General features: G+C 42.5%; 3 protein-coding genes across 11 annotated transcripts in view; 1 reads left to right on the forward strand and 2 right to left on the reverse strand.

Moving 5' to 3' along the window:
- Nucleotides 1-1,281, reverse strand: part of MRPL10 (mitochondrial ribosomal protein L10) — a 76,507-nt gene extending 75,226 nt beyond the window's left edge. For all 3 annotated transcript variants that reach the window (XM_073683490.1, XM_073683489.1, XM_073683491.1), the window contains exon 1: nt 1,181-1,281. In XM_073683490.1, coding sequence (XP_073539591.1) covers nt 1,181-1,220 — 40 coding nt within the window. In that variant the 5' untranslated portion in view covers nt 1,221-1,281. The remainder of the gene's footprint in view (nt 1-1,180) is intronic.
- LRRC46 (leucine rich repeat containing 46) lies at nt 1,244-22,833 on the forward strand. The gene is made up of 8 exons (XM_073683488.1): nt 1,244-1,328; nt 1,403-1,460; nt 14,245-14,353; nt 16,123-16,169; nt 20,708-20,817; nt 20,929-20,998; nt 21,324-21,475; nt 21,834-22,833. Exons 1-8 carry the CDS (start codon nt 1,319-1,321, stop codon nt 22,565-22,567), a joined length of 1,290 nt encoding a protein of 429 aa, XP_073539589.1. The 5' UTR covers nt 1,244-1,318; the 3' UTR covers nt 22,568-22,833.
- Nucleotides 22,568-24,293, reverse strand: part of SCRN2 (secernin 2) — an 83,279-nt gene continuing 81,553 nt past the window's right edge. For 6 of the 7 annotated variants that reach the window (XM_073683483.1, XM_073683484.1, XM_073683481.1 and 3 more), the window contains one exon: nt 22,747-22,875. Coding sequence is in view for 1 of the 7 variants with exons in the window: in XM_073683487.1 (XP_073539588.1) it covers nt 22,708-22,875 (168 nt within the window). In the remaining 6 variants the exon portion in view is untranslated. Of the gene's footprint in view, nt 22,876-24,293 lie in introns of all 7 variants that reach the window. The other variant, XM_073683487.1, reaches the window with a different exon arrangement.

Genomic DNA, 24,293 nt, shown 5'->3' on the forward strand with positions numbered 1-24,293 from the left:
TCCACAGACTTCAATGCTAAAAAATTGGATCCAGTTCAAATCAGTTTTTTTTTTTTAAACGGACAAAAAAGCTGTGCCTGCATAACTATTTTTTGTCAACGTATGGCTGCTTGATCTGTTTTAAAGCATCATTACTGGACATGTGAACTTAGCCTTAATTCCCTCAACAATCAGTTGTCTGGGGCTCCCATGCAAAGAGAGTTCAGCCGACATTGGTGTAATGTGCATGAGCAACATAACATATTAATGACCTATCTGATAAGATCTGTGGGGAGCTGACACCGATCAGTTGAGCTGCTAACTATTGCATGTTAAAAAAATGTGAGAAGTAGGAGCAGCACAGCGCCATCCATTGTTTAGTGGCCGCTGCCAAATACTGCATCTTATTTCCCATTCACTTGAAGAGGAGATAAGTTGCAGAATCCAACAATGACCACTAATTAACGTATGGGGCTGATAACAGTAGATTGGTGGGGTGCTGGTGTCAGACCCCTGCTGATCTGATATGGATGACCTGTCCTCCAGGTAGGTCCCAGATAACCCCTTTAAATAGCACATGAATAAGGACACATACAGTATTTTACATCAGTATTTGTAAGCCAAAATCATAAGTGGAACAATATAATAGAAACACGTCACCACTCCTAGTTTTGGCTTACAAATACTGAACGTGGCCTAAGAAGTAATTTTGCCATCATGTGTGTCAGAGCACTGTGGTGACGGGTGACTTTGGCAGCCATACTGCCCCTCCACTGCTCCGATCTGACAACAGACACGGGGTTTCATGGAGCTAAAGCATCTAAAAGAAAACCTGTCATTTATGTCCATGGCGACCAATCAGAGATCAGCTTTCACATCAGTGCTCTAGAGAAATGAAAGCAGCGCTTTGATTGGTTGCATGGATGACAAGTCTGTGACAGCTACACTAAAAAGTACATAAGCGCTGCCAGCAGTGCATGATCCAGCCACCATATCTTCTCTGCCCACCTGCTCATCTAACTGATGAAGGAAGTCCTGACATGTCACCAGTGTCAGCCATGACAGGCACCACGTTGCTGCAGAGCCCAGCGACATTACTGACAAATCAGGGTCTCCTCAGACTGCACCCTGCACTATAATCCGTGCCCAGCCAAGCCCTGCCCTCCTGTACCCCACACAGGTCACGTGTCCTAGTTCTCACCCAGCTCCCGTGCGGCTCCTCTAACCAGGGTCGCCGCCATTCTTCCGGAAGTGAACGGGTGACGCACTGCCTTCTGGGAGCCGGCGGTATCCTAGCAACGTAAGGACGCGCGTGGAAACATTTTTTTTTGTAGAGAACATGGCAGGAGGTGAGTGCGATTAGTGGCGGCGGTACAGGGACACTGGGTCTTACAGTGCATGATACTGTGGTGCTTCATTCTAGGTCCCATCCTGAGTGCCATAGTGAGGAGGAACCTGCGGCCTGGAGACACGCGGGACGTGTGAGTGGTATCTGTAGTGGTCACATCCTCCTTGGATTCTGCTATTCCATTTTCAACAAATAATTGTGATCTTGGTATCATATAACGTTAGGCCATTCTCCAATATATCTCAGGTGTCAGATCCTCCTGAGCACCAACATGTCAGCTTGCTGTCATTCAATAGAAATGTTCATTCCTTCAGGTGGTACACGTGTCCCCGTGATGGTCACACAGGAAAGTGCAGATCTTTTCATTACACCACTAAAACGTGCATTTTCTGGAAGCAGAACACTGCCTAAGGCCACATTCCCACTAACAGTATTCGGTCAGTATTTTTTCTCAGGAGTGGGAGCCAAAATCAGGTGAGAAACAATCAGAGAAAAGGTATAATAGAAACAAGTCACCAATTCAGCATTTATCACCCACTCCTGGTTTTGACTCCCACTCCTGAGAAAAATACTGACTGAATACTGATAGTGGGGCTGTGGCCTTAAAGGGGTTGTCTGCTTTCAGCAATCTTCAGCCCTCATCTAGGTGAAAAACAAACAAACTGAGGTTTGCTCAGCCTCCCCGAATGCTGCGCTGTGTTTCTGTCACTACCCTGGTTTCAGATGTTTGGCTGCAGTGGTGACGTCACTGCAACTGGTCACTGACCTCTGCAGCTAAACAATAGAGAATCGGGGCAATGGCAGAAACCTGGAGAGGGTGAGTAAAGGTCAGTTTGTGTTTTTCTTTTTTACAGGTAATTGAGTTTGTAGGAAGAAGATTTTTGAATGAAGAGCCCATTTAATTGATTTGTTCTGCATATGTGACCACCATCATCAACTCCTGTATAGCTCGTCCCTCAGTTTTAACAGACTCCTGAACAGCATACTTCCTCATCTAGACCCAAACATCCATCCTAACAGCCCATGTTCTGGATAACATTAGTTGTGATGTCATAGAAGCTCAATTGACAGGAAAGCTAAAAATTAACAGCAGCTTAGCTTGCTGAAATCCATTTGTGATGTCACAGTCTCTCCTGATGGAAAACCACTTCCTTCACCTGATGGTAGTCTATTTGTGATGTCAAAACAGCTTTCATTGCTGAAACTCACTTGTGATGTCATAGCCTTTCAAGTTACGAAAACCCAGTTATGTCACAGCTCTTCACCAGACAGAAACCCACTTGTGATGTCACAGAAGCTTACCTAACATAAACCATGTTGTGATGTCACAGCTCCTCATGTGATGGCAACCCACTTGTGATGTCACAACAGCTTGCCTGACTGAAACAGACTTGCAATGGATATCACTGCTCTTAATTTGACAGAAATCCACTTATGATGTCACTGCCTTTTACCTGACAAGCTCACTTGTGGTGTCAGCAAATTACCTGGCTGAAATTCATTTGTGATTCAGCACCCCCTCACTGACAGGACTCCATTTATTTTTCATATCCTTTGAACTGAAGCAAATCAACTTGTGATGTCACAACCCCGTAACTAATGGAAAACCACTTGTTATGTAACAGTTCTTCACTTCTGAAAACCCATTTGTGATATCACAGCAACTTATTGAAACTTACTTGTGATATCACAGCCCTTCACTTAACAGAAATCTACTTGTGATATCACAGCAGCTTGCTAAAGTAAACCACTTGTGATGTCACATTAGCTTACTAGATGGAAACCCACTCTCATAGCAGTTCACCTGACGGAAATTAATTTGTGATGTCATGGAAACTTACTTGACAGGAACACTCTTTTGCTATCGCAGGCCTTCAGCTGATGCAAACCAATTGTGATGTCATAGCAGCTTACCAGACAGAACTCAATTGTGATGTCACAGCCATTCACCTGACAGAAACTTTCCTGTGATACCACTACTCTTCAACTGATGGATACTAATTTGTGATGTCGCAGAACTTCAAATGTTGGAAAACCACTTGTGATTTCACAACAGCTTACCTAAGGAAATGTATAAAATCTTTGAACAGCCGTTCGAGGGAGCATACTGCTGTGCGAGATGGGTGCTTCCTGCTGTGCAAGATGGGTGCTCATTGTATATTTTGAAGCCCAGGTACTAAACAGCTGGCAACATTGAGATCCATAGACAGTATGGAAAGCAGTTTGCTGCTTACTGAGCAAATGCTTGCAGGGATAGATGTAGGGGAGGATCGTAGTATGGAGCAGCAGGACAGTGAGGCAGCTAGGTGGATGACAGAAGGTGGGGTAGAGGGAGGAGTGTCGGGGGAGGCTAGTCCTGGTCTGGCACACCTCAACAAGTTTGCAGATGAGGGGGATGTCAGTACAGGGTTAGTACTGCTGCAGCAAGACAAGTGCTCTGAAAGCTGGAACAGTGTCTGCTCCTTTAAGGTGGAAAATAGCACAGGGCAGACCGGACAGGCGCTGGGAGTGAAGGACTCCATTATTAGGGGAACAAATAGGGCAATCTGTTATAAAGATAAGGATCGCAGAACCGTGTCTTGTCTTCTTGGTGCCCAAGTTTTGAACTTCTCTGATCGGGTTTACAGAGTACTGGGAAAGGCTGGTGAGGACCCAGCAGTGATGGTGAAGATCCATCGACACCAATGACAACATTAGATGTAGGCAGGCTCGGACTGGCCCACAGGAGAATCCTCCGGTGGGCCCCTGTGCAAGAGTGGGCCACCACCCTCTTATATGTGCAGTACTTTCGCACAACATACCTGAATCACTATGCACAGACAAAGGCAGCATCTTATTCATGTTAATATCTACCAGTTCATTGTTATAGAAATGTGTGAATGAGAATAAAGTCATATTTGCATGTAGCTGAAAAGTAGGGCCCTGGAGTTGATACTGGTGGGCCCTTGGCACCTCAGTCCGACACTGGATGTAGGTAGAAAGTCCTTAAAAATGTTTTCAGGGAATGAGGCTGTCAGCTTGAAGCAAGGACCTCGAAGTTAGTATTTTTTCAAATACGTGTTTCAAGAGGTTAATTCGCTCTTAATCATGGCATATCTGTGAAAATATACCTATGATAACATATGCCATGATTAAGAGTGGGTTAACTGCTTGACAAGAATAGGCTCTTTATTTCATTTTATGATGATTCTCTGTTACATGTTTTTACTTGATATTCAATAAAAAAAGATTTTATGCTTTATCCATGTGGCTGGACTAAAGATGCATTTTTGGATTTTCACTGGGTAAAACTGTCATTGAAGAAGACTTGGGTTGACAGCTATAAGGTAGCGCTATTTATCACGCTGGGGGACACTCGCTTCACGGGGTTAATTAAAGCACACCAGCCACTTTTTCTGATAACACGACATCCAGCAGTTTATTACACTTCATAACTGCACATAACATAGTCCATCTCAGTGGCTCGCCGACATGGTTATACACATAACATCCAGGGGACCTTTCCAATGGCAGACATGCCTGCTTGGCTTTAGATACAGACTTCAGCAAGGTACAACATCAGTGTCCATATAAAGAACCATTTTTACCTTTGCTGGGTCTTAGCTACTTCCCTCAGCTCTGTTCTGCCACAGCTGTGGCTTTAAGGCTTCCCAGCCGTGGTCTCCAAGCCACGTGCCTTCCAGGGCTACTGCGTCCCAAACACAGGGATTTAGCCTCGTGCCTCTCCAGGCCTCTCTCTTCCAGCCTCTCCAGGCTAATGGTGTCACACACACAGGGATCAGGCCTCATGCCTTTCACACCTGTTTCTAAAACTACCAGGGTTTATATATCAGTCTGTGCATACAGGACCTGTGATGATGTCACAGTCATGTGATCAGTCACCTGAGGGGAGGTACATGGTCAGCCAGAACACACCCCCTTGACATTTTAGCAATGTAGTAAGGCGCTGCATTACATATCCCCCCCCCCCCCTGTTCAAACTTGTGGGGTTGAACACATAATATACACATCACATTACAACCCACAGTTCACACAGAGACCATGTACTTGACAATTGTGCTACTCAGCCCCTGGAACATTAGTCAACGACATTAGCCCATTCCTTAGGGACCTACCATCTGTCATTGTCACTGACTTCATCAAGTCACATTTCTGGGTCGTAACCCTGTCAGACCTCCCCCGCTCCCAGCGGTCAGTCGTAATCTTGTCAGACCTCCCCCGCTCCTATATTGACCCTGGTCCCAGCGGTCAATATAGCAGTGTGACTCACTTGCCCTTGTATCTAAGGTCCGGTTCGACTCCGTACTGTCCCGTACTCTGTTGGGTCGCTTGTATGGGCCTCTCAAACCTGAGTTACTGGAGGTCTCACTACCTCTACACCCACGCCCACTACGCTCAGGATATCTTGGAAGGTCTTTACCTTCTACTGTAGCCGTTCTATTATTTGAAGGGCCCCTTCTCTGTCTGGTCTCACAATTTCTAGACGGCTGCCATCTTCTGCTGCTCAGGCGATGCTGTCTTTCCACTCGCAGTCTGGCGAGATTCAACTGTTCTACCTCTCGCAGGTAGGTCACTCGGTACTCCATCAGCATGCGTATATATGCAAGACTTTCTTCCGTTCCTACAGCGGAGAATGACACCATGGCATCTTCATCTGGTATCCAGTCCTGACGATCACGTGGACTGCTTACTTTCATCACCCCAGACTTCTTTACCATCATTTGCATGGTTCGGCCATTCCTCCCAATGAGCTTTTTTACCAGAACATGAGGCACCCGGATGACCTCTTCACGCAGACTTTGAGCTTTTCTCATAAGCTCCAGTTGTCTAATGGCTTGTTCCGTCTTCAACCGGACAAACCGCTTTGTGCGAATACATCGCCAGTGCATGTCACTTAGGATAGCCACCCTCTTCACTGTGACTTCGGTTGTGGACAGGACCACCAGCCATTTAGCTTCTGGTGTCGAGTACACCTTACAGGCTCCCACGGCCTTCTTAAACTCTTCATGCACTGACTCTCTGGTGCACTCTTCTCTCAAATCTTCGGGTACATCTACGAGGCACTTGTACCGAGACGTTTCTGTCTCACCTGAGGTTTCCAAGCAGTCAGCCAGCTCAGGTTGCAGGGACAACTGACTCTCAGCTTCTTCATCCTGTATGCTTCTCCTGAGCCGACTTACTGCTACGACCTCAAGAATTCTTGTCTTGACCACTTCTATTTCATACTTATCTTCTTTTAACACTTTATCAGCTCTCCTGAGGTCCACCTTCTCATGGTATAAAGGAGTAAGTGCCACTTGTTTGCCCTTTTCCTTGTCCAAGGAGGCCTCGTTCACTGAGTGGTGCTTTGCCAGGCGACCTTTGAGCTTAACAACTTCTTCCTCTAGCTCAGCTACTCGCCTCTCAGCAGCCCATCTCTGAAGCTCTTCCTGCTTCAATTGCTCTTTTAACAGTAGAGTTCTCTCAGACCTCTCTGTCTCTAATGCGCCCACTCGGCTCTCAACAGCCAGTCTCTCAAGCTTCTCTTGCTTCAAATGGGCTTGTAGCGTCTCCTTGAGCTCCTTGATCTCGGTTCTTACATCCACCGAATCATCCGAGCTCGCATTATTCGAGTAGGTATTTGTTTCATACCTCCCATCTCCAGTGGCCAACTCCTGGCCCTGGTCTGTGGCTTTTCCGATAGACTCTTCCATCTTTTTCCACTCAGCTTCCATCTTGCTGATTCTTTCCTTAAGGCACGTCTCTGCCCTCTGGAGATCATCACAAAATGTCTGCAGCTCCTTCACCTGAGCTTCCAGACCTAGGGTCTTTCTGCGGAGATCATCATTTTCATCACGGGTGTCCTGCAGAGTGGTCTCAACCACTTGGCGCATGTGTTCTGCATCCGCCTTATCATCCTCTAGTTTTTCTTGAACCCTGAGGAGATCCTCATAGTCTCTCTTAATTTGTTGCAGTTCCCCACTGCGTTCACTACATTCCTTCTTGGATTCACACAGCTCCCGGTTGAACTGTTCGCGCAGTCGTTCTAGGTTTTGTTCACGCCCAGAAACTTCATCCTGCAGCGCCTCCTTCTCAAGTTTCAACTGCAAAACCTCCTCCTTGGTTTTGCGGCAGTCCTCCTTAATTCCCTGGAACATTTCCTTCCATTGGTTAACTTCCTCGTTGCTTTCCTCCAGTTCTTGCTGTAAGTTCTTCACAACCTGGTATATTTTCTGCCATTCAGACTCCAGGTTTTCCCATAGTTGCTGCACGTCACTGACACTGCTGTCTGATAGGCTCCAGCTCTTGGTCATGACTGGCCGCCTCCTCTTTCATGGCTGTCAGATCCTGATCCTTCTGTCTCAGTACTGTATCGGAGATTGCTACTGGCAACGTCACCTCCTCTTCTGCCTCTAAAGGAGGATCCACACTTGAAACAAAGGCACACAGTACTACATTTTCTTTATTTTCACTTGCAGCAAAGACTATAGGAGCAACCTTTTTGTGGCCCTTGCACCGTCGACGACGAGAGGGGGACTATCTCTCCTCGTTTAGCTCCTCCTGACTGAACTCTCCTTCTACTTTCAAAGTGTCACCGTCAGCTACGGGGTCTGTGTCACTCCCCATGGTGTCATGGACCAATAAGTCACCTCCCATTTTGACGTCAACCCCTTCTACTGGAGCTACCCCGTTATCAACGGTCATTGTCATTTTTAGGCGGTACCAACCCACAACCAGTAACAAATTTTGGTTTTCTATACTCCACGCTCTTTTGGAAATCCGCCCCCTTTTGGACACCCACACCTGTAGAAGAATTTTTACAAAAAAAATCAACAATAGACTTAGGACTCAGTTCACAACATCTCTTACCACCTCCCCGGGCACTCTGGGACAATACTGTTGCCCCCGGACAGTCCACAGAATGGTCCACTGCCGCCATTCTATACGATGCCCACAGCTCCTGCGGTTCCTCCACCATGCCCTGTAGACGTTTCTCACATTCCTGCTGCGATTTTAACCGGCACTTTAATCGCTCAAAAGCTTCATTTTCTTTTGCTGCTCCATTCACAGCCATCGCGGTACACTATTCACACACACCGCTCTCCCTGGAAAATTTTTGTGGCCCCACTGAGCCACAGCAAACCAGGTTTGAGTGCGACGACAATTTTCGTAACCCCTGCCGAGTTACAGCAAGATGCTTTAATCTTCGTGACCCCGCCGAGTCACAGCAAGATGCTTTAATCTTCGTGACCCCGCCGAGTCACAGCAAGATGCTTGTATCCACACTCGTCGTCCTGTGCCTTTACCCCTAGCAACCGGGCTGCAGTTGCCCCTAGCAACCGGGCTGCAGTTGCCCCTAGCAACCGGGCTGCAGTTGCCCGCATTCTCGAACCACATGTAAGGTAGCGCTATTCATCACTCTGGGGGACACTCGCTTTACGGGGTTAATTAAAGCACACCAGCCACGTTTTCTGATAACACGACATCCAGCAGTTTATTACACTTCATAACTGCACATAACATAGTCCATCTCAGTGGCTCACCGGCATGGTTATACACATAACATCCAGGAGACCTTTCCAATGGCAGACATGCCCGCTTGGCTTTAGATACAGACTTCAGCAAGGTACAACATCAATGTCAATATAAAGCACCATTTTTACCTTTGCTGGGTCTTAGCTGCTTCTCTCAGCTCTATTCTGCCACAGCTGTGGCTTTAAGGCTTCCCAGCCGTGGTCTCCAGGCCACGTGCCTTCCAGTGCTACTGTGTCCCAAACACAGGGATTTAGCCTCTTGCCTCACCAGGCCTCTCTCTTCCAGCCTCTCCAGGCTAATGGTGTCCCACACACAGGGATCAGGCCTCATGCCTTTCACACCTGTTTCTAAAACTACCAGGGTTTATATATCAATCTGTGCATACAGGACCTGTGATGATGTCACAGTCATGTGATCAGTCACCTGAGGGGAGGTACATGGTCAGCCAGAACACACCCCCTGGACATTTTAGCAATGCAGTAAGGCGCTGCATTACACAGCATACTCAACTTTAGTGATCAGTGCCAGGCAGCTGCTGCCAAGGCAAATAAAATAATGGGATGAATTAAAAGACGCATACAGTGCCTTAAAAAAGTATTCATACCCGTTGAACTTTTCCACATTTTTTTCACGTTACACAAATAAACTTAAATGTATTTTATTGAGCTTTTATGTGATATACCAACACAAAGTAGTAAGTATTTGTGAAGTGTAAAGGAAATGATACATGGTTTTCTAATTATTTAAAAAATATAAATCTAAAAATTGTGCTGTGCATTTGTATTCAACCCCCTATTGTCTTATACACCTAAGTAAAATCCTGAGTGACCAATTGCCTCCAGGAGTCACATAAAAATTTCGTCCACCTGTATGTAATTTATTCTCAGTATAACTACAGCTGTTCTGTGAAGGCCTCAGAGGTTTGTCTGAGAACATTAGGGATCAAACAGTGTCACGTTGTGGAGAAGAGTAAAGCAGGGTTAGGTTATAAAAAAAAAAAATAGCCCACGCTCTAAACATTTCTCAGAGCACTGTTCTCATCCAAAATCGGAAGAAGTATGGCACAACTGCAAGCCTACCAAGACATGGCCGTCCACCCAAACTGACATCCCAACAAAGGAGAACATTAATTAGAGAAGCAGCCAAGAAGCCCTTGGTCACTCTGGCGGAGCTGCAGAGATCCACAGCTCAGGTGGGAGAATCTGTCCACAGGACAACTATTAGGGCTCTCTTACACTACCATATAAATCGGATGAGTGCTGTCCGATTTTTTTATCTGGTAGCACTCTGTCAATGTTATTCAATAGGGCAGTGCTGATGATTGTTTTTTTCACTGATAGAATCTGTCTGTAATAAAAATTGCAGCATGCTGCGATTTCGTTCTAATATCGGATGGGTGCGAGAAAAAAATTGAATGGCATACAGAGCCGCAGTAAAGCATCTAATATTTACAGATACGTTACAATTCTGTAACATGAAACTCTAACTGGTCCTGTAAATGATTAATAGCTGCAGAGTAAAAAAAACAGATTGCATATGTAAAAAAAAATTTCCCACTTTTCTGGATGAAAATCGGACCGATTTTTTTTTTTTATATGCTATTGTGACCCTAGCCTCAGTCGTATGCTCCACAAATTTGGCCTTCATGGAAGAGTGTCAAGAAGAAAGCCATTTTTGAAAGCAAGCTATAAGAAGTGTCATTTGCAGTTTGCTAAAAGCCATGTAGGGGACACAGCTAGCATGTGGAAGAAGGTCTTTGGTGAGATGCGATCAAAGTAGAACTTTTTGTGCTAAGTGCAAAACTGTATGTGTGGCAGAAGACTAACACTGCAAATCACCCTGAAAACACCATTCCCACCATCAAACATGGTGGTGACAGCATCATGCTGTGTGGATGTTTTTCTTCAGCAGGGACAGGGAAGCTGGTCAGAGTTTATGGGAAGATAGATGGAGCTAAATACAGGGCAATCCTGGAGGAAAACCTGTTAGAGAAAGCAAAAGACTTAAGACTGAGGCCTTTCAGCAGGGCATCAACCTTAAAATACTGCCAGTGCTACAATGGAATGGTTTTGATCAAAGCATATTCATGTGTGAATGGCCCAATCAAAGTCAAGACCCATTGAGAATCTGTGGCAAGACTTGAAAATTGCTTTTCGCAGACGCTCTCCATCGAATCTCACTGAGCTAGAGCTAGTTTGCAAAGAAGAATGGGCAAAAAGTTCATCCTCTATATGTGCAAAGGTGGTAAAGACATACCCCAAAAGACTTGCAGCAGTAATGGCAGCGAATGGTGGACCTACAAAGTATTGACTTGGGCGGGGTTGAACACAAATGCACGTCAGTTTTCAGATTTATATTTTTAAAATATTTAGTAAATCATTTATCATTTCCTTTTACACTTCACAAATTCTTGCTACTTTGTGTTGGTATATCACAGAAAATCCAAATAAAATGTATTTGTTTGTGGGAGTAACATGAAAAAATGTGGAAAAGTTCACCAGGTATGAATACTTTTTCAAGGCACTGTAGATGACAAGAACATAATTTTACCTCTATACAAGTCACTAGTGCGGCCACACTTAGAATACTGTGTACAGTTCTGGTCTCCGGTGTATAAGAAAGACATAGCTGAACTAGAGAGGGTGCAGAGAAGAGCGACCAAGGTTAATAAGGGAATGGGTGGACTGCATTACCAAGATAGGTAATCAATCTTGGGGTTATTCAGTTTGGAAAAAATGAAGGCTTAGGGGCGATCTTATTACAATGTATAAATATATGAGGGGACAGTACAGAGATCTTCCTAATGATCTTTTTACATCTAGGCCTGCGACTGTGACAATGGGGCATCATCTATGGCTAGAGGAAAGAAAATGTAATAATCACAGACAGCAATTCTTTATTGTAAGAGCTGTGAGACTATGGCACTCTCTGCCACATGATGTAATGGTCTATTCACTACAAAACTTCTACATGGGTCTGGATACCTTTTTGGATAAATATAGTATTATAGGTTATGAGCACTAGATTCTGTGATGGGACGTTGATCCAGGGAACTAATCTTATTGCCATATTTGGAGTCGGGAAGGAATTTTTCAACTAATATGGGACAATCAGCATCTGCCCCATGGGGGATTTCCCTTCCTCTTGATCAACATGTTAGATTGTAGGTTGAGGGTATGTGCACACGATGCAGAAATGAAGCAGAAAATTTCTGCATCATTTCTGCATCTCCCTGGCAGAAAAAACGCATGCAGATTGTGCATGCGTTTTTCCTGCAGAATACATGCGGATCCACATGCAGATTCACATGCGTTTCCGCATGCAGATTGACAAGCGCTTTCCAGGCGATGTTAGCATCACCTGGAAAGTGCTTGACAACTAGGTCACACTATAGAAATCCATGCAAACAGCATGGATTTATACAGTGTGAACCGAGAGAGTGTATATACTTACCTCCGATGGCCCGCGCTGTCCTGCTCACTCCGTTCTCCCGGCTGCCGGCAACTTTGAATTGAAAGACCTGCCGACGTCAGCGTCACGTGACCCGTCACATGACTCTGACGTCACCGCAGGTCCTACAACTCACTGCAAGTGCCGGAAACCAAGCGGGAGCGCTGCGCGGGCCGACAGAAGGTAAGAATACATTTATTTTTTATTTTATTCTTCTTTTTACAGCTTTTTTAATGGTACCTGGGTGTGGATGAGACTCTCCTCTCCTCCACACCCGGGTACCATCCGCACATTAGAACGCACCAATTACGCAAGTACAAATGCTGTCTTGCGGAATTGGCGCGTTCTAATGCAAGTCAGTGGCGGCGAAATCGCCGCGTTTCCGCAAAATTAATTGACATGCTGCGGATTTTTGACCGCAGCGTTAACGCTGCGGAAAAATCCGCATCATGGGCACAGCACATGCGGATTTCCATTGGGGAACATTGCTGCCCTTCTACCATGCGTTTTTCATGCGTTTCCGCGGCGTTTACGCAACTGCAAAAACGCCGCGGAAACGCATGAAATACGCATCGTGTGAACACAGCCTGAAGGTAGACACAAGTCCATTAAGTTCAATCTTAAAAACGATGAAACTATGAAAGGAGACCCACTTGTGATGTCATAGCTTTTCACCTGACTGAAACCCAATTGTGATGTCACAGCAGCTTACGTGGCTGAAACCTACTTGTGATGTCATAGCTTTTCACAATGTACAGGTTTTGTTGCATATTTGATGCATTTTTGTATGTGACCTTTGTACAAAACTTCACTTAGCGTCTGTACAAAGTTGGTGCTTGTAGTGATGGTGGTGTGGACAAACAGGTATCGTAATCCAGCTCTGGCTGGTTCATGATAATCACCGAATAATACATTTGTAGATTGCTTAACACACCTTTTTTCCGCAGGAAATTAATCCCAGAAAAAGTATGAGTATATTCATATTTATTAAATCAAAGAATTAAAAACATGAAAATCAGTGCTTCACAAAGTGAGCGAGCAGGTATCACCATTTGACATATACGGGTAATATTGCAGGTAAATACCTGATCAATAGCTATATATTTTGCATAACAGCACATTAATCAAATCCCTACCCAGTAACATATACAAGTAATACCATAGGTAAGTACTAGGATCAATAGCTATATACTTTTGGCATAACAGCACATTAATTATTTGCCAAATTATAACAACCCATGCATAATGTACATAGAATTCAACATGCATAAGTATGAAAATATAACATAATTCCCATGTGCTATATGCAGAAATAAGTGCAATCAGACTGGCATGTTTAATAAATGACCTTCATGTCAGTCATGAGCCCATGTCACGAAATGCCAGATGTATAGGTAGATACTGGATTGATTTACCTGGATAAAGTGCTGTGTGCTGTGTGCTGGTGCCCACTCGCCGCCCTGACGCGCGTTTTGTCTTGCCTTCTTCAGGGTGCTCACCTGAAGAAGGCAAGAAGGGTTGTTATAATTTGGCAAATAATTAATGTGCTGTTATCCAAAAAGTATATAGTTATTGATCCTAGTACTTACCTGTGGTATTACTTGTATATGGTACAGGGTAGAGATTTGATTAATGTGCTGTTATGCAAAATATATAGTTATTGATCAGGTACTTACCTGCAATATTACCTGTATATATCAAATGGTGATACCTGCTTGCTCACTTTGTGAAGCACTGATTTTCATGTTTTTAATTCATTGATTTAATAAAGTTTATTTAATGGTTAAAAATATACTCCTACTTTTTCTGGGATTAATTTCCTGCGGAAAAAAGGTGTGTTATGTTATGATAGAGTTTATGACCAGAATTAATATATAGGATTCCATTTGTGGGACTTTGTAGTTAATATTTGTAGATTGCTGTTCAGTTGCTCGTGTTCGGTTCCCTTGCAGATCTCAGGCATTGCTCCATCTACACACAGTGAGACTGGACAGAGAAGGGATCACAACACTGAAGAATCTGGAGGTGGTGAAGGAGGTGCACAGCCTGTACCTACAAGAGGTAACCTCATACCTGATATCTACACACGGGTGTAGCCAGCCATATGACAAGATTACTGATACAATTTATTTTTTTTCTTCTTTTATTCTAACACCCACTTGGTTCATATAACATATTGCGTATTTAGGAATGATGCCAGCATCCAAGTCATAACCTGTCTCATAGGAGGATACCATCCACTGCTACAAGCTATGCCGTGCTTTCATTGTGATTTTTGCCCAAAGGATACTATGTTAATAGCTTCCGCCTTTATTGTTTGGCTTATTGCTACATAGAGAACCTTTCTATGAAATTGATTTACTGTCATACTAAAGTAATGCTGGGAAAAATGCCAACAGTATATTAGTATCTTTCCTTGGCAATTATTGGAGCCAGTACTCTTCTGATACTCCATTACACCTCCACATACACACATACACTGCATTATAATAGATTTGACTATTTTAAATGTTTCTTAAGGTTCCATACACATTGGACTAAAGTCAGCCACTCTGCCAACGTTAGTGAGACTGGTTAATCATCTAATGTGTATGGCGGCCTCCTGAATTTGGGGGAACATAAGGATTGGGCAGTTGAATTCTAATGCCTGATCCTTTTATCTCCTGGGAGATAACTCACCAGCGGTGTATAACTACGTCTTATTCTGATTCTTTTTGTGAGGTAAAACATTTCCCTGCCTGTTTTTAAACAATGTTTTACCTCACAGAAATAATCCTCTGTGATCCCCTGCTGTCCTGTCTGTATACTCTTTTGCGTCCTCCCCTGCCCAGGAGATGTGGTATGATCAGACCGTGTTCCTGCACGGTCAGACACAGCCATTACACAGTACACAGCAGGGGCTCATTTATAAGATTATCTCAGCACAGGAACATTTTATTTAAACACATCCAATTGTGGAACTTATTATTATTCCAAGATCTATTAGTTTGTGGTACAAAAACCTGCTGACAGGTTCACTTTAATGTGGCCAAGCAAATAAATAGAATTAGACATAGATGGAGCAAAAACCATTGAATAAGTGATTTATCGTTATGCTTTCACAGCCATACACACACATTTTAGTCCATTTTGGCTGTAACACTAGGTTGAACAGGCCATACATGTTTCGTGACACCTAGCCAAGAATGAACAATCCTGGTAATGGTCAGGGAACATTCTGGGAATGCTCTGACACAAAAATCTTTTATGCCATGACTAGATAAACATTATATTATTATCTGTTGACTTCTTTCTAGACAGTAATGGTCTGTCATTGGTCAGCTAAAACATTCAGTTACATTTGACCCAATGAATGATCATTTTGGTTTGGTTTGCTCAACTCTAGAGTGATTTATATGGCCGCCTTTACTCCCTTCTCTTCATTGGAAGCACATGAACACTGACCAATTAGCTTTTAGCCAACAGCCATCTACGATGTACAGACACCTTTACGCCTTATGTTCATCTTTTGCTATACTGAATATTACTTTTTGCTATAGAATCGGATACCACACCGCTGCACGACCAGCTCTACCCTCACCTACTGTATCCTCACCCATCCCTTGTAGATTGTGAGCCCTCGCGGGCAGGGTCCTCTCTCCTGTACCAGTCGCTGACTTGTACTGTTTAAGATTATTTTAAGTGTTTTTGTTATGTATAACCTTCTCACATGTAAAGCGCCATGGAATGAATGGCACTATAATAATAAATAATATCAATTTTAGTTAGTAAGCAATGATGCGTTTTTCCATTATGACATGTCATGTAATCATAAGTTTTCATTTTTTAAGAATCTAATAAAGAAGATTGAAAATGTAGATGTTCTCAACAATCTGTGGTGAGTGTCCATCTACTGGTTATTATGATCCTGATAAGACTTTCATCTATGTCAGCAAACCTGAAATTTGGATTTCAGTGTCTAAGTGTTGTTCACCACAAAGCTGATGGCACCTGAATATTTCCATGTCTGAACGCACTTCATTGGTCACTAGGTTGAATATCAGACTTCTACTTCCCGTTGGGAAGATTACATTGCAAGGAATAGACTGACTCAGACCCTATTGAATTGTATTGACGTATTTAAAGGGGTTTTCCTACAAAGTTAATCTTCATCAACATTTTAATCAATAGATCTTTTGAATAAGTTTCATAACTGGATGTGTTTAAATTAAATGTTCCTGTGCTGAGATAATCTTATAAATGTACCCCTGCTGTGTACTGTGTAATGGCTGTGTCTGACTGTTCAAGAACATGGTCTGATCATACCACATGTCCTGGGTAGGGGAGGACGTAAAAGAATTTACAGACAGGACAGCAGGATATTGCAGCTGATTCTTTCTTTGAGGTAAAACATTGCTTAACAACAGGCAGTGAAATGATTTACATTACAGAAAGAATCAGCTATGATCCCGTGTTGTCCTGTCTGTATACTCTCTTTTGCTCCCTCCCCTGCCCAGGAGATGTGGTATGATCAGACCATGTTCCTGCACTGTCATACACCGCCATTACACAGTACACAACAGGTGCACATTTATAAGATTATCTCGGGACAAGAATTTTTCTTCTTAACACATCCAATTGTGGAAATTATTTTTATTCCAACATCTATTGATTAAAATGAACTTTGCTTGTGGGAAAACCACTTAAATGAGCATGCTGTCATCAGGGCAAAAGGTCATTGTAGGAGGGTTGGGGGGTAATCCATTATGAGCTTTAATCAGCTATTTGGAAAGGGGAATACTGTGCCATCAACTTTATATAGATGTGTTACCCTTCATTATAATCCTGCTTGTGATAATAAGAAAGTGAGACTACTAGAAAGGTAGTTTGTACAGAACAGGAAATAGGAGTCTAGTATTAGGACGAGTGGCCTATATACAACATATACAGTACAGACCAAAAGTTTGGACACACCTCATTTAAAGATTTTTCTGTATTTTCATGGCTATGAAAATTGTACATTCACACTGAAGGCATCAAAACTATGAATTAACACATGTGGAATTATATACTTAACAAAAAAGTGTGAAACAACTGAAAATATGTCTTATATTCTAGGTTCTTCAAAGTAGCCACCTTTTGCTTTGATGACTGCTTTGAACACTCTTGGCATTTTCTTGATGAGCTTCAAGAGGTAGTCACCGGAAATGGTTTTCACTTCACAGGTGTGCCCTGTCAGGTTTAATAAGTAGGATTTCTTGCCTCATAAATGGTGTTGGGACCATCAGTTGTGTTGTGCAGAAGTCAGGTGGATACACAGCTGAGTCCTACTGAATAGACTGTTAGAATTTGTATTATGGCAAGAAAAAAGCATCTAAGTAAAGAAAAATGAGTGGCCAGCATTACTTTAAGAAATAAAGGTCAGTCAGTCCGAAAAATTGGGCAAACTTTGAATGTGTCCCCAAGTGCAGTTGCAAAAACCATCAAGCGCTACAAAGAAACTGGCTCACATGAGGACCGCCCCAGGAAAGGAAGGCCAAGAGTCACCTCTGCTTTATCCAAGTCACCAGCCTCAGAAATCGCAGGTTAACAGCAGCTCAGATTAGAGACCTGGTCAATGCCACACAGAGTTCTAGCAGCAGACACATCTCTACAACAACTGTTAAGAGGAGGCTTTGTGCAGCAGGCCTTCATGGTAAAATAGCTGCTAGGAAACCACTGCTAAGGACAGGCAACAAGCAGAAGAGACTTGCTTGGGCTAAAGAACACAAGGAATGGACATTAGACCAGTGGAAATCTGTGCTTTGGTCTGATGAGTCCAAATTTGAGATCTTTGGTTCCAACCACCGTGTCTTTGTGCGACGCAGAAAAGGTGAACGTATGGACTCTACATGCCTGGTTCCCACCGTGAAGCATGGGGGAGGAGGTGTGATGGTGTGGGGGTGCTTTGCTGGTGACACTGTTGGGGATTTATTCAAAATTGAAGGCATACTGAACTAGCATGGCTACCACAGCATCTTGCAGCGGCATGCTATTCCATCCGGTTTGCGTTTAGTTGGACCAGCATTTATTTTTCAACAGGACAATGACCCCAAACACACCTCCTGGCTGTGTAAGGGCTATTTGACCAAGAAGGAGAGTGATGGGGTGCTACGCCAGATGACCTGGCCTCCACAGTCACTAGACCTGAACCCAATCGAGATGGTTTGGGGTGAGCTGGACCGCAGAGTGAAGGCAAAAGGGCCAACAAGTGCTAAGCATCTCTGGGAACCCTTCAAGATTGTTGGAAGACCATTTCCGGTGACTACCTCTGGAAGCTCATCAAGAGAATGCCAAGAGTGTGCAAAGCAGTCATCAAAGCAAAAGGTGGCTACTTTGAAGAACCTAGAATATAAGACATATTTTCAGTTGTTTCACACTTTTTTGTTAAGTATATAATTCCACATGTGTTAATTCATAGTTTTGATGCCTTCAGTGTGAATGTACAATTTTCAAAGTCATGAAAATACAGAAAAATCTTTAAATGAGAAGGTGTGTCCAAACTTTTGGTCTGTACTGTATATTGTACCGTACTGTGCAAAAGTTCTAGGCAGGTGTGGAAAAAAAATGCTGCAAATTAAAAATGCCTTAAAAATAAGTGTTTATTTTTAGCAATCAATAAAATGCACAGTGAATGAATAAAAGAGAAATTTCAATATCTGGTGTGATCACCCTTTGCCGTCAAAACTGCATTAATTCTTCTAGGTGCATTTACTCAAAGTTAGGGATTTTGTAGGGTAATAGTCAGGTGTATGCATAACTAAGTATACCAAACAGGTAATAATAATCATCATTTTATTATGTAGTTGGAAACAGTCAATAACTGAAACAAAACTTAAAGCTGAGTGAGGAACACCCAAACTCTACTACAATGCTGTAGTTGTGGCAGCTTCATGTCACAGATCATACACCATGGGACGACTGAGCACAGCAACAAGACACATACTGCATCAGCAAGATCTTTCCCAGGCTAAGATTTCAAAGCAGGCTGGGGTGTCAGGATGTGCTGCTTATCTGTTTTGAAGAAGCACCAAGAAATGGGCAATGTTGAGAACTGTAGATGCAGTAGTTGGCCAAAGAAACAGTGCTGCAGATGAAGGACACGTGTTTCTCTTGGAAAACGGAAGATGTCCTACAGTGCTATTAGCTTAGAACTGACAGCAGCCAGTGGGACCCCAGCTACAATTATCTATTGTTTGGAGAAGTCTGGCCAGAATTGGCCTTCAAGAAAGAATTGTGGCCAAATCTCATACCTTCGACATGGAAACAAGGCCAAATGACTGAACCATGCAAGAAAACATAGGAACTAAGATACAGAAAAATGGCAGTAGGTTCTCTGCACTGAGGAGTCAAAATGTGAAATATTTGGCTGTAGCAGAAGGCAGTTTGTTCACCGAAGGACTGGAGAGCGATAGAATAAAATATCTACAAGCAACAGTGAAGCATAGTGGAGGTTTCTTTCAAGTTTAGGGCTGCATTTAATCAAAAATTAATTGCTGAGAAATACAGGCTGATACTTATTTATCATACAATAGCATAAGGGAGGCATCCGATTTGGCTTCAAATTTATTCTGCCACAGCACAATAGATCCAAACATACAATGTCAATAAGAACTATCTTCAGCATAAAGTAGAGCAAGATGTTCTGATATGGTCTAGGATTAAATGAATAGACAGAGGGTTTTGCATAAGCTTACTGCCACAGAAAATCTATGGTTAGTTCTCCAAGATGAATATAAACCACTGTGCGACAACTATTTTCTTTTTACCTCCATTTCACTGTTCTTTATTATTTTATCATTAGTTACCCGCATTTTTATGGTTATACTGAGCAGTTTCCATTTATTTGGCTCCTTGTAGCGCGTTTGACCGTGTAGGTGCGGGTGTTCATTTTGTATTATAGTTCTCCAAGATGTTTGGATCAATCTCCCTGCCATAGTCTTTCAAACACTGTGTGCAAGTGTACCTAGAGGAATTAATGTGGTTTTGAAGGCAAAGTATGGTTACACCAATTATTGATTGATTCCATTTAGATTGCTCTTTTGTTTATTCACTTTGCATTTTGTTAATAGCTAAAAATAAACTATTATAAACTATTAACACTTCTATTTTTTAAAGAATTCTTACTTTGCAGCATTTTTTCCACAACTCTTGCAGTAGACTGCAAAAACAGACTGCAGACTGTAGTAAACAAAGCGACACATAGCACTGAATTTGTAGTGTCTCGATGTGATCTGGAAACACCTGACATGCTGTAAGGAAGCTCAGGGAATACTGACTCCTATTGAAGAGACCCAATGATCTAATACCTTCTCTAGATCATGTAATAATTGCTTGATATATCAGTGATATTACTTATTTTAAGCATGGTTCTGAAACACCACACTTATTTTCAAGCTTCCTTAGTCTTTCTTGGAACAAAGTGGAGGAAATCCAAAATATCCGAAGTTTGACAAATCTACAGTTCTTGGACATATCCCATAATTTGATTAGGAAGCTTGATGCAGGTAAGTCAGTCACAACTTGCACCCTCATGTATAAAAAAGGTATACAGCAGATGGCCAATAGCAATGACGTGTGGCATTTCTTACAAGTCGCTGCCTTTTTTCTCTGTAAAGGTGAATTACCTCAAAGTCTTGTCATCTTGGACCTCACTGGAAATCCTTGCACCAAGGCAAAAGACTACAGGTGACCTCTAAATCCATAACTAGGCTGTGTAGCACAAGACATCCTTGAAGATGTTTTAAGTAATAGCGCCACTCTTGTCTGTGGGTTGTTTCTGGTATTGCAGACTGCTTTTCTAATTTCACACTACTCAAAAGAAAACCCTTCACAAAATGTATACCTTCGTAAACTGTTCTTTTATTTAGTTGGTCAACCATTGATAAAGTCCATTATGACAAATATCTATTTTTTCTTATAAAATTGATATGTGGTTGTCACAGCACTGCCCATGTTGTGGTCATCATGAAACGCTATGACATTCTGACCTGCTTTAGTTTTTTGTATTTAGACAGCAAGTGCTAGAGGCATTACCTGTCCTTCAACAACTGGATGGCGAGACTGTGAAAGACACTGCACATCACAACAGTGACAATGAGGAAGAGGAGGATGGAAGTGATAGTGAGGACAGTGATGAGACAAATCTGCCCTTTGATGTTTCAGGTATGGTAAGCTGTGTCAGGGCCATATCCAGATATTTACAGCCCATTAACACTGTGCCAATAATCAGGAATGAGCGCTCTTAGGTATCCTTGTTTCTCAATTATTGGCCTGTCTATCCAGGCTGGCACTCACCCAACAACGAGCAAAATGATTTTTAATATTGCTTAAAAATCCTCCTCAGCAGCACATCCAACACATTGGATTTTAATGCAGTAAAGATTTTTTATCTTTGAAGACGAGCGCTGGAACCTCCTTTTCTCGTAGCCTTACATTTATACACATTCATCTAACACTTTATACTGACCCATTTTCACTTACCGATATTGATTAATAATTTTTTATACATTCTTCTTCTTAGGAGGTCTCTCATCTGTGAGTCAGGAGATGATACAAAGATCCTATCAGAGAAGGCACAGGGCATTGAGAGAACACGAGGAGCGCCTATCAGAACTCAATAATACCCCAAATGAACAGCCAATCAATTCACTCAAAAATGACACTGGCAACGCAATTCCTCAAGAATGCACATCCATGTCTCTACAGCAAACATCTGTAGGCACAACACCCAAGGCACAAAATTCTATAACTTCTGAGAAAATGCATCCAAATTCTGCTTTGATCAAGAAGCAACTCAAAGACAAACAGATCAATGGTACCAACATGTCAGCTTCAAAACCAGTCCTCAAAAATCAAATCTCTCCCTCATCCTGCCAGCCTAAGCAAGTAAATTCAAGTCAAGGACTGAACAAGATGACTTCTAAAAAACTGCCATCTCCAGCCCCTCAATCAATATCAGATGCTGCTTCTACAGGAAAGTCTCAAGGCACAGTCACCACTTCTCAGAAAGACAGACAGACGATATCTGCCCCTTCCTCCAGGAAAATGCTTACTGTGCCCACCAAACAACCTTATCAGACACCAGAGAAGACCTCAGCTAGAAAAAGCTCAACCACTGTTTCTTCGAGACCTCAGAATGAGAGGCAGGCAACATCTGCACCAACTAGACAAACCCTGCAGTCACCAGAGAAGCTGCCGCTGTCTAAACTCAAAATCAATTCTAACGCACAAGTAACTACGAAAAAGACGTCATGATTTCATTTCCAGAGAATTTTATAATTGGTGATTGTTTTAGCAACATTATTAAAGTATATTAAAAAGATGATTATCATTGTTGGAACAGTAATGTTATCATATTGAGCAGTGACCCTTATGAAGAAGGCAGCGTGAGGTTCTTAATTGTTTTCCTCTTGGTAAAATGCAAGTTCCTTTTCCACACAGAACAGAAATAGGTCAGACAAGTTTGAAGATGAAGTCTCTATTCCACTTAGGAGATTGCTAACCAATGAAAGATTGTCAGCTTCCATCTTACTTTGCTTGTCCTGTAGGCTCCGTTGTGTATTCTGCATGAAGAGAAAGGTAACATTGATGCTATCATACTTTGGTCTTTAAAGGGAACCTGTCAGATTGTATGAGCTTGTCCTATCTGCAGGCAGTATAGTATTGCGCAGGAGCTGATACATACAGTCATTGCAGAAAGTGTTGGCACCCTTGAATTTGTCCCAGAAAATGAAGTATTTCTCCCAGAAAATTATTACAATTACGCATGTTTAGGTTATACACATGTTTATTTCCTTTGTGTGTATTGGAAAAACAGAGGAAAAGGCAAATGGGACAAAATTTCACACTAAACCCCAAAAATGGGCCGGACATAATTGTAGGCACCTTGTCCAAAATTGTGGGTAAACAACTTTGTTTCAAGTATGTGATGCTCATTCAGACTCACCTGTGGCAAGTAACAGGTGTGGGCAATATGAAAATCACACCAGAAACCAGATAAAACTGGGACTAATAAGCCTACAAAGCCTAAATGGGACTAATACACCTACAAAGAGCAATTATTTAACCCCTTCATCCCCACACTCTCCCCCACCCCACCCCGCACCCAAAAGACCATGTTCATTTTGAGGTAATAACTCTGGAACGCTTCAACAGATCCCCCTGATTCTCAGGTTGTTTTTTAGTAACATATTGTACTTCATGATAGTGGCAAAATTTGTTCGATACGACTTGCGTTTGTTTGGGAAAATATCGGAAATTTGGCGAAAATTTTGCAAGTGAGTGCTGGGTGTCAGCTATCATGTAAGCTGAACACCCAGCGGTGATCATGCACATACAGCTCTGCGCGCAAAATCGCCAGCACTTACCCATACATCCAAGGTCAGGAAGTCCTTCCCAACCTGGACATATGGATAAGTCTAAGGTCATGAAGAGTTAACAGTCATTTTTATTTCATAAATCAATAGTACACATGAAAATAAGCAACTTTGTAATATATCTTTTCAGAGAAATCTGCTTCTTTCTCTGACAAAATTGATTAGTCATCAAAATTCTCAATTCTGAGGTAAAATCTGTATTCAGTGAAGACAGGCTTTCCTATTACTGAGATAGGAGATAAGAGCTGCTACTGATAAGATTCTATCTAGATTGGAGGGAGGAGCTCTGCCAATAGCTCCTCCCTCCTTCTGTCTACAAAGTAGTAACTGCCATCTCATATCTCAGTAATGAGAAAGTTTGTCTTCACTGAATACAGATGTTACCCCAGAATTGAGAATTTTGATAATAACTGATCAATCCTGAGAGAGAAAGAAGCTGATTTCTCTGAACAGATATATTACAAAGTTGCTTATTTTCATGTTTACTATTGATTTATGAAATAAAAAATAAATCAATGGTTACTCTTTAACCCCTTTACAACCCAAGGTGGTTTGCACATTAATGACCAAGCCAATTTTTACAATTCTGACCACTGTCACTTTAT

Source organism: Phyllobates terribilis, unplaced genomic scaffold (genome assembly GCF_046119375.1).
Source record: "Phyllobates terribilis strain yellow unplaced genomic scaffold, ASM4611937v1 Scaffold_5__5_contigs__length_657084704, whole genome shotgun sequence".
Lineage (NCBI taxonomy): Eukaryota > Metazoa > Chordata > Amphibia > Anura > Dendrobatidae > Phyllobates > Phyllobates terribilis.

Coding starts and splice junctions, on each gene's coding strand:
- LRRC46 (XM_073683488.1), top strand. Junction 1,461..14,244: donor CCTGGAGACACGCGGGACGT/GTGAGTGGTATC, acceptor GTTCCCTTGCAG/ATCTCAGGCATTGCTCCATC. Junction 20,999..21,323: donor ACCAAGGCAAAAGACTACAG/GTGACCTCTAAA, acceptor TTTTGTATTTAG/ACAGCAAGTGCTAGAGGCAT.